At 56.6% G+C, this 13,842-nt stretch overlaps 1 protein-coding gene across 8 annotated transcripts in view; it reads right to left on the reverse strand.

Moving 5' to 3' along the window:
* Nucleotides 1–13,842, reverse strand: part of PACSIN2 (protein kinase C and casein kinase substrate in neurons 2) — a 136,690-nt gene that overhangs the window by 4,377 nt on the left and 118,471 nt on the right. For 3 of the 8 annotated variants that reach the window (XM_036864607.1, XM_036864610.1, XM_036864609.1), the window contains 6 exons: nucleotides 10,192–10,367; nucleotides 8,012–8,132; nucleotides 6,356–6,361; nucleotides 4,181–4,302; nucleotides 1,968–2,090; nucleotides 1,329–1,525 (listed from right to left, as the gene is read on the reverse strand). In XM_036864607.1, coding sequence (XP_036720502.1) covers nucleotides 1,329–1,525; nucleotides 1,968–2,090; nucleotides 4,181–4,302; nucleotides 6,356–6,361; nucleotides 8,012–8,132; nucleotides 10,192–10,367 — 745 coding nt within the window. The remainder of the gene's footprint in view (nucleotides 1–1,328; nucleotides 1,526–1,967; nucleotides 2,091–4,180; nucleotides 4,303–6,355; nucleotides 6,362–8,011; nucleotides 8,133–10,191; nucleotides 10,368–13,842) is intronic. The other 5 variants (XM_036864611.1, XM_036864612.1, XM_036864614.1 and 2 more) reach the window with 3 other exon arrangements.

Raw genomic sequence — 13,842 nt, forward strand, 5'->3', positions numbered from 1 at the left:
AAATAAATTAATTAATTTAAAAAAAAAAAAAAAAAAAGAATTTTCTACAACCAGCCATAGGCACCCAATGACCAACCCTGGGGTCGAGTGTCTGGGGAGAGCTGGCTGGCCTGCTGAGTGTGGAGAGGAGGGCTTCCGGACACAGCCCCAGCTGGGGTGGGGTGGGTTCAGAAGTGAGGGTCTGTCCCAGAGATGGAGCGCGGAGGGCACACTTCAGCCTGTGCTGGTTGAGTCAGGGCCCAGCACAGCCCCTGCCCTGGAGGGATGGGTGCTGAATCTGGGCTGGCTTTGAGGAGGGGCAAGGCAGAAGGAAGGAACTTGGCTCCCTTTGGGCCCACTTGGCGCCAGGCCGATCAGGCCTCTCTGGACAGGCTCTAAGATAGTGCTCTTCAAATGGAGGGTTGCAACCCATTTGGTGAGCTGCAACCAGCATTAAAGAAAAAAAAAAAAAGGACAGGATAGAAAATCTCCACACGCAGAGCTCATACAATCAGGATGCAGACTGTTCTATAAAACCGGGGCTTCAGCTACTGGCAGCAAAGGTGTGTTGGTGGTAGGTGTGCACACAGCATGGCTGCAGGAAGAGCGTGAAAGGCACTGCCCCAAGATGAGGCTCTGCGGGCCCACGGACACGCTGCCTGCTATTCTGGGGTCTGGGCTCCTCTGCCAGCTGTGGGCCTCTGGAGAAAGGCTTCGCTTGGGGACCCGTAGGGCAGCTGCTTCCAGGGGGCCTGGCGATCAGCATCTCCTGTGCACAGGCCTTAGCCCTGCTGGGGCAGCATCTTGGGAAAAGGCACATGGGCACCTCGCTGTCTTCTAAGCTTTGGTGTTGAGGATCTGCTACTTTTTTTTTTTAATTAATTTATTTTAATTATTTATTTATTTTTGGGTGCGTTGGGTCTTCGTTGCTGCGTGCGGGCTTTCTCTAGTTGCGGAGAGCAGGGGCTATTCTTCGTTGCGGTGCATGGGCTTCTCATTGCGGTGGCTTCTCTTGTTGCAGAGCATGGGCTCTAGGCAAGCGGGCTTCCGTAGTTGTGGCACGCGGGCTCTAGAGCGCAGGCTCAGTAGTTGTAGCACACGGGCTTAGTTGCTCCGCGGCATGTGGGAACTTCCCGGACCAGGGCTTGAACCCTTGTCCCCTGCATTGGCAGGCGGATTCTTAACCACTGTGCCACCAGGGAAGCCCCCATCTGCTACTTTTAAAATGGGGGGTGGATTGGCGAACACACAAATGAAACTAGCAGGAATTTTAGCAGACTTAAAAAAACCAACCTCCCCCAGCAGGCTGGAAGCACTCGCCCCCGATGCCAGCCGGGAAGTCCACCTACCAGTCTTGAAGCTCAGCTCATCGTGCTCCTGCCCTTCGTAGTCGTAAAGGGCCCGGACCCGCACTTCCGTCCCCGAGGGTGTGTCCTCGTCAAATGGATTTGAGTCCCCGTTGGCGTCCGTGGAGGAGAACGGGTTGTTAGACTCGTCGTCGGACCAGTCCGTGGGGTAGCTCTGGGTCTTCTCGTAGCTGCTCACACTGCAAGAAAGGGTTGACCCAGGGGCCTGAGCACGGGGTTGGCAGAGGCCTGAGGCCCTGCCTGGAGCCGTGGTCCCCGCCCGGGTGGCCGAGGGAGCCCTGGGGCTGGGCTGGGACCCCTTCTGCAGGATCACGGCCCCCTCAGCAGCCCTGCGTGGGCAGGCTCCCTGCAGGGCCACCCGGCACGCCCATCTTCCTGTGCTGGTGTGCCGGGACCTTGACATGGGTTAACAGAGGGCAGAGAAAAAGCAGCCACAGCTTGTTAACTGGTGCCTCCCTCCCTAAGAGATCGAGAAGCCAGAGACCGTCCACCAGCTGGCAGCCGGGCCACCTCCTGCAGGCCTCATGCATTGCTTTGAGTGCCGAGGGGGTGAGACCCTGGACAGAGAGGAGAGACAAAGGGAGCGAGGTGGAAACCAGAGGGAAACGTTTGTTCACCAACTTTTTGGCCTTAATGTCCTCCTTCTCACTGACGGTGCTCCCCGTGTCGTCCTCGTCCTCGAAGGGGTTGTAGCTGGACAGTGAGTGCGCTGACCGTGCGGGGTTGCTCGGGACACTAAGGTCGCTACGGGGAGAGAGAGAGCTTTCAGGGGACCCCAACTCGGCGGCCCCCACGGCCCCGGTGCTCCCAGCTGCAGGATCACAGGGCCAGGGTTTGAAGGGACAAATCAGCTCCCCGTCAAATAGGAGGAATATGTTGTTGCGCAGAAAGCCTGTTTCAGCAAAACACTTGGCAACGCTTTGGCTGTTAAATGCGCTTTAAGTGTCTAAGAGAGAACAACGTTTCCCTTTGCCCTCCTTGTGTCTGAACACAGTCTATCCTAACAGGAGCCCTGGGGTGCGCACAGGCTGTCGCTGGAGCAAAGTGCTTCTGGGCTCAGGGGTTCTCTCCGTAGTCCGCCCCACCTGGCTCTCTGCTGAGAGCTGGCAGCCGACAGCCTGTGGGGCTCAGCCTGGGGAGGGTGACAGCCGGGGAGGCTCAGAGCCCTGCCGAGAGCAGGAGAGAGGCTCCCGGAGCTCTCCAGACCCCACAGCGCAGCGTACCCTCTCCTTCTGACTACAGAAGGGCCCAACAGCCTCCGCCCTGGTTCTCCTGGGTCTGCAACTTCCAAAATCAGAACCAAAGCCTGCTGAATAGCCCTTTCTGGGAAGAAAGGACCCCTTTTGTGCTCCAGAGTGGGAAAATTCATCTGCATAACTGTATCAACTGCCTACTGTGTGCCAGGCCCAGAGGGTACCAGAGAGAAATTTGACCCCAGCCTGGCCTGAGTGCTGACAGCCAGGCGATGAAATGCAGTGACTACAGGTACAGAGTGCAGAACAAGACAGTAGAGATAAGACAGGCCCCCGAGAGCCCAGGCACCCCACTGTAGAACTCTGAGCTGAGGGACCGCACCACTGAGCTGCAGGGCAGGGCTCCCCAGGCCAGCACCGCCTCCCAAGCCAGGGCGGCATGGAGCGGGCCCACAAGGTGCTGGGGGGATGGCTCAGTCAGAGCAGGGGAGGGTAGGCGAGGAAATGCTTCAAATGCCACCAGAGTGACCCCAAGTGGCCGGCAACTGCCTCACTGGTTTCAGGCCAGGCAAGAGGCACTGGGCCTATGCCTGCCTGCTGCCTACATCCGGGCCACATGTCTGAGACCACCAGGCCCTCCTCCCTCCTCGGCACCTTTCTCCAGCTGACCTGAGAGGGGGTTGGTGCTGGGCAGCTGAATTTGTGCAGCAGCCCTGGCCAGCCTAGGCCGCCCCACCCCGCCCCTAGTCACACAGGTGCTGGCCTGACCCCTGGCACGGTGCTCACTGCTGCAGTCACTTAACCAGGCCCACCTGCCCAGACGGTGGCACAGCAGCTGAATGACAAGTGGCCATGTCAGCCCAGGGAGCCTGGGTGGGGGCTTCACTGCCCAGGGCTACAGAAAGGCCTGTGGAACCTGTGCTGACCCTTCCCAGAAAGCCACGAGCCTGAGGTGTGTTATCACCCAGCATGCCGTGGAGGCCTCTGGGCCCGGGGCCTGCAGGGCAGCCTCAGCTCTGCAGAGGACAGCAAGATTTATCTGCTGGGAACTCTGTGGCCTCATCTGGCACACGCTTTCCAGGAGGTTCTAAAGGACCTCAGTGCCACCTCTTTGATCCAAACTCAGTTTTAGCAAACAATGAGGTCAGAAATAACCAGTGCTCTCAGCAAAGAGGTAATTTGAAAAAGGGGGCACTTGACAATGCCCCACCCCCGAATCAGGCACCTGCATACGGCACGGGGAAGTAAGTACAAACCTGGCCAGGGCACCTGAACCCGCCTGAAGGACCCCACCGACAGTGACCTCCACCTGCCCGTGTGCACCACTGGGGACACATAATGACCAGCACCTAACATCAGTTCTTCCCCTCATTTGGGGCCCAAAGCACGTTTGTGGCAAAGGCTCCCCCTCTGGATCTTTCTGCAGCTCTGGCACCAGGGGGACTGATGATTCTCCCCAGAGATGACCTTGGGCCACTGCCCAGCAGAGCGCGGGCAGCCAGGGAGTGTCTGGAAAGATGGCCCTGGGGTTCCCTGCGAAGCCCCATCGGGGAGTCTCCCGGTGTCCCAGGTGGGGGCGTCCCAGCCCGTGCAGAGGACCAAGGGGACCGTTCCAGGGATTGAGGCTGCCCCAGTGCCCACCTGCTAGGCTTGCTCTGCAGAGCCTGGTCGCCGGTCTGGTTGATGCCCGTCAGGGTCACACCATCGGCAGTCTTCTTCTTCTCTCTCCGGCTGAGAGTTCGGTTCAGGTCTGCAGACCACTCCTGAGCAACGGGCACCGAGGGAGAGGAGTCAGGAAGTTCATTTGTTTGAGGCCACATCAGTCTAAAACACCGGCCAGCCAGCCAGTGGCCTGCCCCGCACACTTAGTGACGTCTAGCCTTGCTGCCTCTGCGCTCCCTTGTTTCCCAGCAGACCCCGGGCTCATGACACCCACCACTGACCCCTCCTCACTGTGCAAAGTGTGGACTCCTCAGGGGGCCTGGAGGTCAGCACCAGGCCCAGCCTGCAGGGACGGATGGATGATAAGAAGACTGGAGCCGACACTCAGGGATCCTGCATTCCAGTCCCAGGGAGCCTCCCCGTCCTACCCCTGTCCCTGTGGCACTCAGCCTCCGGACCCTCAGGCCCGCGGCAGCAGCCAGAGGCCTCGCCAGGTTTCCTCGCGCTTCCAAAGGAGACAGAGCCCACCCTCCGAGGGGCTTGGCATTCAGTGCTGAAGACTCTCCCATCCATGCCCTGAACTGTCAGCAGGGCAAGAGAGCTGGGCGTGGGGGCCTGAGCAAGCCTGCAGTGCGGGAAATGGGCCCTGGGTGCAAACAAAATCAGGGGCCCAGGGGAGCTCCCGCATCACTGCAGGGGCAACCCGGCCACTCAAGTCTCCAAGGAGCAGTGCCCTCCCCTGCCCAGGAACATCCTCCCCCATCTGAGCAGCGTGCTGGGGGCTAGCTAACAAAGCAAAGCAGTGTTTATCTCCCCAGAGGTTCACTATTTTTCCAGCATGTGAACAGGCTTTTATCAACTGCACTGAAAACACTGGGAGAAAAGCACGTGTGTGTACACATTTAATGAACTCTTCCCCCTGCCCCATTTCCACCCATTATCAAACAACTTTATCTGAATTAATATTTGGGATGACTTTGAGCTTTGCTTTGAGTCATGAGCTTTGCTCATGTGTAGTTATGGAATTTCAAGGCTAGAAGCCACCTTAGAAACATTCAAGTCTAACCTGCCAATTTGTCAGATGAGGAAACCAACGCCCAGAAAGAAAAGTGACTTGCCCACGCAGAGTTGGTGGCAGACCTGGGCCCTCAACCCCAAACTTAGGTCACCTATTTATTTGTTAATTATTTTCTTAACTGAAATAAGCTGAGAACTCAACTGGCACTCAGAATCCCCATAGTGACCTTTTTAAAAAATTTTTCTTGAATTTTTGAATTTTACTTATTTTTTACACAGCAGGTTCTTTTTTATTTCTTTTTTTTTTTAATTTTAAAGAGACATGACAACTGAATGCAACACATGAGTCTGAACTGTATCCTTTTGCCCTAATTACATTATTAGGACAACTGAAGAAATTTGAATGGAATCTCAGCTATCTATCTATCTATCTATTTATTTATTTATGGCTGTGTTGGGTCTTCATTTCTGTGCGAGGGCTTTCTCTAGTTGCGGCAAGTGGGGGCCACTCTTCATCGCGGTGCACGGGCCTCTCACTATCGTGGCCTCTCTTGTTGTGGAGCACAGGCTCCAGACGCGCAGGCTCAGTAGCTGTGGCTCACGGGCCTAGTTGCTCCGCGGCATGTGGGATCTTCCCAGACCAGGGCTCGAACCCATGTCCCCTGCATTAGCAGGCAGATTCTCAACCACTGCGCCACCAGGGAAGCCCTACACAGCAGGTTCTTGCTAGTCATCCCTTTTACACATATTAGTATATGTATGTCAATCCCAATCTCCCAGTTCATTCCACCACAACCACCGCCCCCCCGCCAGTCTCCCCCCTTGGTGTCCATACGTCTGTTCTCTACGTCTGTGTCTCTTTTTCTGCCCTGCAAACAGGACCTTTTGAAATATAAATCCGTCCTGACGGGGTGGCTTCCAAGGGCCGATGTGATCAACACCAGGCCAACTCTGAAGGGAAGGGTCCGCTATTAACTTGGACAACAAAACAGCCTGGGCTACACTGTGGCCACGGTTCTTTAACCAGCACACGCTGTTAGAAGCAGGCTGCGGACGCCACACACAGACCCACCTGGGCTGAACACACACTGCAAGAGGTTTGGAATTCAATAAGTTAGCCATAAAATAGGAACTTACTTCATCCTTGTGGCATGGAAAATAAAAACAAATAATTTCATTAGAGAAAGGAAGCATGATCCTGTAAGAGCTGCAAGCATGCACCACATGCAGGCATGGGTTCCCGGCCCGTGGGACCCACAGAGAGAAGGGCCACCATGGGCTCTGGCCAGGACACCCACCCCAGCAAGACTGCCTGTCAAGTCTTCCTTTCCAGACCATTCTGTTCTCTGGGTAGGGACGAACAACCCTAAAGGACCTGGGGGCTGGAGGGGATGCATGTCACAGGGGGTTTCCTGAGCCTCTCCTGAGAGCAGCAAACACTCCCCACAGAGGAGAATCCAGGTGTGTGCACAAGTCCCATCACCAACTCGCTTCTTGCCCGTGTGCCATCACCAGGGGGAGGAGAAGCCGGGCTGTGCTGTCTCCTCTAGGTCCACTTCCACCTGGGAAGGCCCCGGGCCTCTGCTCTTGGCCCCTGTTGGGAGCAGGTGTCCTAAAGGCAGTGCAGGGGGAATGCTCAGCTGCAGGGACCCACACTTTCATCTGGAGGAGCTTTCTTGAGAAACTCCAGGAAACAGAGGCACAGGGATGCGGACTGAAAAAACTATAGGCTAGGACGGGGCCAAACAAGCTTCTGTGTGGTGGGCCCAGGGGCAATACCCAGCACGGACCAGGTCACTGAACCCCCAGCCACCAAGAAGATCGGGGCTGTTGTCATCCCCGTTTTACACATGGGAAAACTGAGTCACAGAAAAGGGCAGATGACTTACTTGCTCAGCATCCCACAGCTAGTAAGTGCTGAGGCAGCATCTGAGTGCAGCCTGGGCTCCAGCCGCTACCGAGTCAGCGGGGCCAGGTGGTTGGAGCCCAAGGCAGAGGGGGCTGCCTCCAGCATCCTCCCAGGGGGAGGCAGCAGCCATGGCCCTGTGGGGCCCTTCCCAGCCCCTGCTTCGCCACGAGGTGGGGAGAATCCTTTCCCTCAGAGAACAGGGTGGTGGGACTCGTGGCCACTGCCTTCTCTGCTATCAGCAGGAGGCCAGGTGGGGCCTGGGGACCCAATTCTAGGGCTGGAAGAGTCTTGAGATCCCCAGGCCCTCGAATTTTGCATGTAAAGATACTGGACAGCTTGGACCCATGAAAATGGGAAAAGAAGAAAGTTAATCCTACACCAAAGCTGGTTGAATTTATATAAGAAGATAAGGAAAAGCCCTCATGTGAAGGGTGAGAACAGCTACACACTGAGACCATGCTCCCCTCTCGTCCTGGACCAGAGGCTGCTGAGCCAGTGCTCTTGGCCCACCAGGCCTGGAATGCACTGTGGCCACTCCTTCCCTGGCCATCCCGCAGGGCTGAGCAGGGAACTGTGACTCCTGCAACTCCTGGGACTCACCACGAAGGGAATGCCAGATGCTCAACAAGTGACCGTCAAAGTTGTCAATTACAAAGAACATAGTTGCATCTTCACCAGGGATTCAGAAGGCCCTTTGGTGATCCTGAAGCCCCCCGGAACATTAAACATCCACTTGGTGTCTAGGGTAGCCACGTGTAAAGGCTGCCACATAAACAGGGCACAGGCCAGCTCTGAGTTGGATGGAGAAAGAACCGTGTATGACTCGACCCTGTGGGCCTAGGCCCCTCCCAGGCCAACAGGTCACAGGCAGAGCCTCCTCTCACCTCAAACTGTGGCCAGTTCATGGACATGCCTGGCCCGTGGTTGGCTCTGAACCACCTCAGGTCCTCCACCGCGTCAGCAGCTTTGATGCTCTGCTCCAGGTCTCGGTAAATGTTTTTGTAGCTAAATCAGAGAGAGAGAGAAGCGTGACTCTTTTCGAAGGAAGGGAAGGCCAGCCCTCAGCCTCGCCCAGGGCCTGCCCAGAGCTGGCGCTATGGTCTGCAGCCGCACGAGAGTCGACTTCACAGGGCAGACCAGACCCCTGCCCTGGCTCAGCTGGACGGTCATCTGGCCGTGATGCACACAGAATGGGGCAAACAACAACCATGGCGTGGAAGCCACAGCTTCAGCTTCTGACAAATCAAACCAGGTGGCAACAACCTGGCTTTGCTCTGTGTCAGATAATACAAAAGGTGCTGGCATCTGGGCTACATGGGCCACCAATCTGTGTGGTCCCATTTAACCAGGTCCAGAATTGAGTGTCAGAAAGCTCCCCCTCATCCCTTCAAAAAAGCAGGAAGGTTTACACTCAGCTGTGCAAAAACAGTAAACGAAGATTGGCCAGTGCTGTGGTGGCTGCAGACCCCACGAGCCACCTGGGGGGGACTCCTGCTTCTGCGTGACCGCTCAGAGCAGCTCGCCTCCCTAGGAAGCTGACCGTGTCAGACAGGAGTGTGACCAGCGCGGGTCCTGGTGTTTTCACTTTTAGTCTGTATGCCTAGCAAGTCAGTTACCCTCTCTGGGCCTGGCCTCAGTGTCTTCCTTCACTGAGTGTGCATAATGCCACCTGTTATGGGGTGAACTGTGTCTTCCAAAAAAGATCATGTTGGAGTCCTAGGCCCAAGTACCACGGAATGGGACCTTATTGGGAAATAGGATCTTTACAGAGGTCATCTGTAAATTAAAAAACCACCTTTTTATAAAAAGGGGGAAATTTGGGTACAGAGACAGAGGGAAGACAACGTGAAGACACAGAAGACGGCCATGTGACTGGAGTGATGCGTCTCATCTACAAGTCAAGGAAGGCCAAGGATTGACCCCAAACACCAAAAGCTGGAAGAGGCAAGGAAGAGTCCTCCCCTAGAGCAGAGCCGTCAGAGGGAGTGAGGCCCCGCTGACACCTTGATTTCAGAAGCGCAAGAGAAGAAATTTCTGTTGTTCTAGGCTGCCCAGGTTTTGGTATTTCATTATGGCAGCCCTAGAACACTACTACACCATCTCCTCCCCAGGGTGGCTTGGAGGACTAAGGGAAGCAAGGCACATCAACCGAGGACAAGCCCTCGCACGATGGGAGTTACTCCACCCGCAGAAGAGCCTGGCAGCCCCAGCCCTGCCCCAGCCGGCGGTGCAGCCTTGGGCAAGTCCCTTAACCACGCCAGCCTGCTCCCTCATCAGCAAGATGGGGAATACTGCCCCTCCTTCATAGACACTCATAAGGACCCATTAGTTGTTGTCAGAGGAGCTGAACAATAATTGTTGCTTTTGATGTTTTTCCTATTAGAAGGAGACAAAAGGAATGTAATTTCCTATTCACGACAAGCTTTAACTTGTGAGTCATTTCTAAATGGCTCTGCTATGTGGATGACAGAAGTCTAGGTCCAGGGTTAGCACGGGCCTCTGCCCCGACGAAGGTGTCATGGGACCAAAGACAAGGAAAGTACGGAAGGAATATCACAGCCTCGGCGTCTCCATTCAGAACCGAGTCTCTGAGGGTCTGTGCTGCCCGCGGCCCAGAACCACTGGAAGTCAAGGAACAAGCTGGCAGTCAGCTGCTCTGGATTGAAAGGACCTCGTAAAGGTCCTCAAAGAAAGGCCATCCCGGGGGCAGGGTGTGCCAGCCCCGGAACTGCTCGACTCGCTCCCGGGTTGATTTCAAATGTGCAACTGTGGCGGGTCCGAGCCGCGGCCCTCCCTTCCTGCCCAGACGCAGAGGACTGCACCCAGAGCTGGCAGAGAGTGGCAGGCGGCTATCCGACTCAGGCCAGCGAGCAGCTGTCCCAGGCAGCAGGACACTGCATGGCCGCAGGCAGGCTCGGCCAAAGGGCCCTCCCTGGGCAGGGGAACTTAAGACCTTCTGACAAGCACTGCCACCCCAAGGCTGGAGAGCAGCAACCGATCTTTATTCCAAAGCAACTTTCCGCTGACTTCCCCGGGATGTGCTTTTCAGCTAAGGGACACTTACCTGGCCACGTTCGACAGGTCTAGGTGCTTCTGAACCTCCAGCAGAACTTCCCGGAAGAAGCGCAGGCGCTTCTCCTCAAACTGCTGGCACTGCTCAAACACCTGCTCCATGCCCTCCATGTACTGCGGCGTGCCCTGGCCCAGCTCCTTCAGGGACTTCTCGTACTTCTCTTTGGTCTACGAGAAAGTGCAGGCACACGAGTTGAAGACTAACTTCCACTCAGCCCGCTTCCCTCTGACCGAGAGCGAGCGAGCCCGGCTCTGCACTGCCCTGTCCCTCGCCCGGCCCTTGTCCCCCTCCACCACTTCTGAATCCATTGGCATCTAGACTCCTCCTCAGGCGACCCCGCGTCCAAGAAGCACCCGATCTGTCGCCTTTGCCCCGCAAGCTCCTGCCCAGAGGACTCACGCCCCACCTCTGCTCCTGACGGGGCAGCCACCCAATCCGGCCGTGAGACAGCCCTCCACACTCCACACGCCAGGCCCCCCCGGCTCATCTTGGATGCTCTCCCCACCACCAGTGTCGCCCTTGGGGAAAGCTGCTCCGTCCCCCAGCCGCCCCAGATTCCAAAACCCAGAGAGCACAAGCTCCAGAGTCTGACAGAATTCCAAGTTCAAGTCCCAGCCCCTCCACTTCTGAAATGCAAATCACACTCCTGGCATCTGCCAGGGCTCTCAGCTGGAGTAAGACCCAAACAGGTAGCCACTGGGGAAGAGGCAGTCACTCGGAGCCCAGTGTGCGTGGCCTCGAGCCCCACGTCACTCGCCCGTGTCCTCTCTCCCACGGGGAAGGGCTGAGCCTCGGATCTTGCCCACAGCAGCAGTGGCTCGACAGTTACCTTAAAGGCAAGATCACAGGGCTCCGAGCGCCAGGCAGACCCGTGGCCAAAGCCTGTGCCGCTCGTTTTCTGGGAGCTTCGCTTTCCTTCTCAGAAAACGGAGTACTTCTACTTCACAGTATCCTGATACTCAAATGAGGTGACAGACAAGGACACCAAGCGGCACCAAGGCATTCAAAAGGGTCCTAATCCCCTTTCCTCCAGCCCAAGACATCCCCAACACGGCTGTTCCTCCCCAGACTGTCCTCAAGAAGGGGTTTTACCAGAAAGAAAATATGAATATAGGTATGCCCTATTCTCAAGGGTGTCTAGGGACAGTGTGTCATGCCTTTAGCCTAAGAGCCATGGCTAAAGTTAGCACGTTTACCTCGCAGGGATGTGCCCGGGGTCAGTAAACCCATGCAGTCTTCCCTGCACCCCACATGTTTTTTTTTTTGTTTTTTGTTTTTAATATTTATTTATTTATTTGGCCACATCGGGTCTTAATTGCGGCCCATGGGATCTTTGTTGCGGCATGCGGGATCTTTTTTTAGCTGTGGCATGCGGGATCTTTTTAGTTGCGGCATGGGGGATCTTTTAGTTGCAGAATGCGGGATCTTTAGTTGCGGCCTGTGGGATCTAGTTCGCTGACCAGGGATTAAACCCGGGCCCCCTGTATTGGGAGCGCAGAGTCTTAGCCACTGGACCACCAGGGAAGTCCCCCTACCTCAACATGGTTTTGATAGTTGGTGGGACCATCAAAGTGATGGTAGCCTCCGAGGGTAAAGTTAGGGATGGCAGGGCTGGGGCCGCTCATTTATCACAAGCCTTTTCCACTATCAAGACCCTGAAAAATGGGGGTTGATCACGGATGGGTGGGCTGGTCACCTAGGAACTTTGCTTTTCTGTTCCTGACGACAGCGTGGGGCCTTCTGAGGAAGGAATGAACCCTCCTTGAGCTTTTGCGGGACCCCGTGCTTTTAAGACCAAGCCCTGGCCTCAGGGCCCGGCCCCTGTCACCTCTAGAGCAGCTTCTCTGCCCCCATTTGGGATCCAAGTCCACTCGCCACCTCCCCTGCTCCTCTCCCAGATGACTTTCTCTGACTCATGCCCTGGAAGACTCCCCTTTATGCTCCAAAGAGACCCTCTTCTTGAAGCCTTCCCCAACCTCCAGAGAGCAGGCCTGCCCACCCCCGGAGCCCCCACCTCTGCCCCTCACCCCTCGCCTGCTATCTTTGGTTCGTTGTTCTCTTCTAAGCCTCCTGCCTTGGCTGGGCTTGGGTCCTCTGTGACCCCAGAAGAAGGTCATCCCTGCCAGAGTTTGGGCATCCCCAGCGGGAGCAGCGCTCCACAGCTGCTCTGGTTATTCATCATCAACTGCCCGTGCCTATACGTGCGAGGCCCCTCGCAGCAGCTCGAGCTCAGACGCCCAGAGACAAGCAGCTGTGGGTTCAAACACTATAGTGGTGCCATCAGAGTGACACAGAGCAACCACTTCTTGGGCTCCTTCACCATTCGGTAACCTCCCTGGACCCCTGGTGGCGGGGGGGCTTCACCCGGCCTGTGCTCACAAGCAGCCCCGTCCCAGCACAGGCCAGGTAGAGAGCACGGTCATCGGTCATCGCCATTAGGGGGAACTGCTAGCACAGAGACAGTTCCCAATAAATATTCACGGGGTGAAATGAGAGGCAGCCCCCCCACCTGCGTGTATTGCGATGCTCAGCACGGGAGGTGAGAGGCCCCCCCCCCCCGATGGCGCTGCGAGATGCAGGCGCTGCCTGGCCCACACGCAACACAGAGGGCGTGTGCAGCCGGTTACTGCTGGTTCTTAGAAACTGCTGAAAAGGGTAGCGGGAGTGAGCTGCCATCCTCTCCGGGCCAGCTCTCCGCCTACAAGGACCATCGCGCCCCGAGGTCACTGGCCAGACCACAGGGGCAGGGAGGGAACCCTCTACAAAGTGCCCTGGTCATCCTGACACGTGCCTTACGTCTGACCTCAGGCCCTGGGTTTGTTGTGCCAGCGTATCAGCTTGGCGGAGTCTGTGCTGGGTGGTTGTAAAACATGAAAGGCACGCACCACTCTCTCTTTCACACACACACACCTGGGTCTGGAGATGCCTCATCTCTCCTCTAGGCACTTTCCTGGGCACCCGATTCCCTGTGTACCTGATGAAGGCAGCCCCTAGAGTCCCCCGAGCCTGTGTTCCTTGAGTCCAGGTGCCCCCCACATTCAGCAGGTGGTCCCAGCTTCCTCACCTGATCCCACGGAGGAGGCCCCCAGGCTGCTCCACAACCCCAGATTCCTGGCTCAGGCCCAGTCTTAGAGACAGGCGCAGGCGTGGAGGGATTCTCGCCGAAGGATTCTGACACTCGCTCTGAGCAACGAACTCCCCTCTCCCACCCTCCTTGCTATGTGAGGAGCACTGGAGAGGGCACGGGCTCTCCCACGCTCACATCACTGGGTGGCATCTGACTGAACCTCTCCGAGGTTCCTCCGTTTCCTACGTCACAAAACAGAGATGACACCATCTAATTCCCTGGGGCTCAGCGATGCTCATCTGAGGCCCGAAAAGGTGGGCAGGTCGTAACACATCAGCTCGGGACTCCTGCTTCCCCTTTCGGGGTCACGACCTATTCCTGAAGCGCACCTCCTCTCTAACGTCACCTTTTTCTCCAGATCCAGGCTGGGACTCTCTTCCATGAACACTGCAGCAGGGCAGGCCCTTGACACGGGCAGCCTCCGGCCGCCCAGCCCTTAGAACAGAGCGAAGGAGGAGGGTGGGGCTGGGGGCCAAGCTGGGAGCCAAGGGCACAGGCCCAGAGCCTTGCTCACG

This window comes from Balaenoptera musculus, chromosome 10 (assembly GCF_009873245.2).
Source record: "Balaenoptera musculus isolate JJ_BM4_2016_0621 chromosome 10, mBalMus1.pri.v3, whole genome shotgun sequence".
NCBI classification, from domain to species: Eukaryota; Metazoa; Chordata; class Mammalia; order Artiodactyla; family Balaenopteridae; genus Balaenoptera; species Balaenoptera musculus.